The sequence below is a fragment of the Bison bison genome, unplaced genomic scaffold (genome assembly GCF_000754665.1).
Source record: "Bison bison bison isolate TAMUID 2011002044 unplaced genomic scaffold, Bison_UMD1.0 scf7180017864260, whole genome shotgun sequence".
Classification (NCBI taxonomy): Eukaryota; Metazoa; Chordata; class Mammalia; order Artiodactyla; family Bovidae; genus Bison; species Bison bison.
The window spans coordinates 10,656,115-10,658,530 of record NW_011494832.1 but is presented as its reverse complement, the minus strand read 5'-3'; the positions used below and the strand labels follow the sequence as shown (position 1 = coordinate 10,658,530).

At 57.3% G+C, this 2,416-nt stretch overlaps 1 protein-coding gene across 1 annotated transcript; it reads right to left on the bottom strand.

The window, feature by feature from the left end:
• Positions 1–386: 386 nt before the first annotated feature.
• On the bottom strand, positions 387–1,691 carry IER3 (immediate early response 3). The gene is made up of 2 exons (XM_010848143.1): positions 1,418–1,691; positions 387–1,317 (listed from the first exon to the last, which is right to left on the bottom strand). The coding sequence occupies exons 1-2, from the start codon at positions 1,625–1,627 to the stop codon at positions 1,057–1,059; spliced, it is 471 nt and encodes a 156-aa protein (XP_010846445.1). The 5' UTR covers positions 1,628–1,691; the 3' UTR covers positions 387–1,056.
• Positions 1,692–2,416: the final 725 nt, after the last annotated feature.

The following is a 2,416-nucleotide window of genomic DNA, read 5'->3' as shown; positions in this document are numbered from 1 at the left end:
CAGATCCGCAGCCCTCGAGAGCTGCAGAAGCGGCCCCGGAAAGGGGGAGGAGGCCCCACTTAGCCGCCCTTCCGGGGCCGGAAGTCCCGCCCAGGCCGCCCCACGCCCCGCCCCGCGCGACGTGACTTCCCTGAGTCCCGCACCCGGGGAGAGGGAGATTGACTCATGTCGGATTTGCCCCTTGTCAACTAACTGAGAAAAACCGCAGATTGGGCAAAGACTGACAGCATCACACGGTCACAAGATGCTGAGTTCCGTGGCTCCGGGAGGAGGGACTCAGGGGCCCGGGGAGGAGCACCGGCTGGGGACTTGGCCGCGGCTCCTCCTCCTCCTGGCGCTTTGAGGAGAATGGGGGACCGCCACTTGTAAAGAGACACTCACATGACTGCTGACAGTAAATCAAGTTTATTTGTGTTCATAGAACATACGGGGCGACCCCAGAGCAGCCTCCTGACAGCCCACCGACCCCGCAGCCACCCCCTTGGAGGCAACTTCAAGGAGAGTGTAGGCCAGGGACCTTATTCTCAACGGTTCCCCGAATCTTCACAGACTCGCGAGTTGAGATGCTGGAGGACTGAGAGTGTCACTGCGACCCACCACCATCCTTGACTCCCAGCCTGGGCGCCTTCTCGACCCGGGTTTCCTCCATCCCTTTTCCCGGCCTCGCTTAGTTCTGGGTGCTTGCCTCCACCAACCCCAAAGAGCCCAATAAATACCCAGAGACCTGCATTTGCAGCAAGGTGCACATCTCGCACTCCTGCATAAGTTAAAATAAATATTACATACACCCCTCCATCACCTAGGGGGACACACATAAATACACATAAATATTATTAGGAGCAATGAGAAATAAGTTAACGACGCACTCATTCCCCACCCGGCCTAGCCCCGGCGTGCCGGTGCCTGTCTCTCCCAGGCTCGGACTGGCGTCTCAGCCGTAGTGTTCTGTGTGCGAGTTGCCTCGCGAGTCCCAGTTTGGGATACGCTCTCGCGCACCAGGTACACCCAGTGTTTCTTGGTTTTTCAGGTTCTTTTAGGGGATGTGGGGAGTCCCGGTTAGAAGGCGGCCGGGTGTTGCTGGAGAAAAGTGCTGAGATCCAAAGCGTAGTCCGAGGGCTCCGAGGTCAGATTAAGGGGCTCGAAGACCGGGGTTGCAGCGGTGGGCGCGGGGGACGGCGCGCTGGAGATGTCCTCCGGGGCCAGGGGTGCAGACGCACTGTCTTCAGCCATTAGGATCTGGCAAAAGATGATGGTCAGCAGGACAAAGAGCAGCCTTTTGGCAGGGTTCGGTTCCTCGACTGGCAGCTGACGCCGGACCTGAGGGGAGGTGATAAAAAGAACAGGTCAGATCGGGGCCCCGGCGTCCAGTAGTTCACCCTCCTCTTCCCCCGGGATTGTCCACTTCGGCGACACTCACCACTCGTGGGTAGAGGACCCTACGGCTGCGCTTTCGATGCCCGCGGGTGGCGCTAGGGCGCGCAGCGGGGGCCACCGCGGGCTCCGGGAGAGGGTCGAAGGTGAAGATCTCGGGACCGGAGCCCCGTCGGGGTCCCGGGCTGGCGGAGGAAACCGGGGTCGGAGCCCGCAGGACGGTCATGGTGGGGAGGGAGCTGCGAGAGTGACACATTGTGCGCTGCGCTGAGCCGAAGGACGAGTGGCCCCGCAGTCCCGCAGAGCTAGTTATGTACCCCGAAAACTGGGCGGGCCCTTCTCAACTCCACCCTGGGGTGGGAGCGGTTGGAAGGTCGGCTGGAAATTCCGAAGATTAAGCATAGAGAGGGGGCGGGGACTTGGCTAGTGCCAACTGTAGGCACTCCTCAAGTGTGTGTTGTGAGTTGTGAGTGGAGGCGGGTGAAATCCCAGACTGCGGGCACATGTCAGGACATGTGGCAGCTGGAGAGGGGCCCACAGACAGTTTGAGACGGTTCAGCCACAAATCCCCATCTCTGGGGACGTGCAGAAAGGCTTACATAAGGAAGTCTGGCCCTCTTGCTACAATCCTGATCCAGCAGAGTCTAGGAACCACAGTTACAGTGCATATTTACACGTTTGTAGGGACTGAGAAAACAGCAGCCTAGGAAGGAAGTCATTAAGAAACACTCAAGAAGCCCAAGAGAAATGAACACAGTAGCACACACAGACACAAGTCTGTCTGCTTTAGCTCGCACACGCACACACACACCACGTTGTAGAGGTGGAAAAATTTCTCCTTTTCTTCCAGTTTCTTTGGCTGGTTCAATAATTAAATTGACCTAGGACAGATTAACAGGAGAAAACAAATTTAATTGCATACTTAACAGGAGCCCAAGAAAACTTGAGACTCAAAGGCAGTCAGGCAATTGAAGTTTATATGCCATCTTTAGCTAAGGAATGGGAAAGAGGCCTGGGGCTTGAAGGGGAGGTGGGTAATTCACAG

Excerpts from the sequence above, each read along its gene's own strand:
- IER3 (XM_010848143.1), bottom strand. The coding sequence starts at position 1,627 with ATGTGTCACTCTCGCAGCTCCCTCCCCACCATGACCGTCCTGCGGGCT. Across the intron at positions 1,318-1,417 it reads GGGTCCTCTACCCACGAGTG|GTCCGGCGTCAGCTGCCAGT; the intron begins GTGAGTGTCGCC and ends ACCTCCCCTCAG.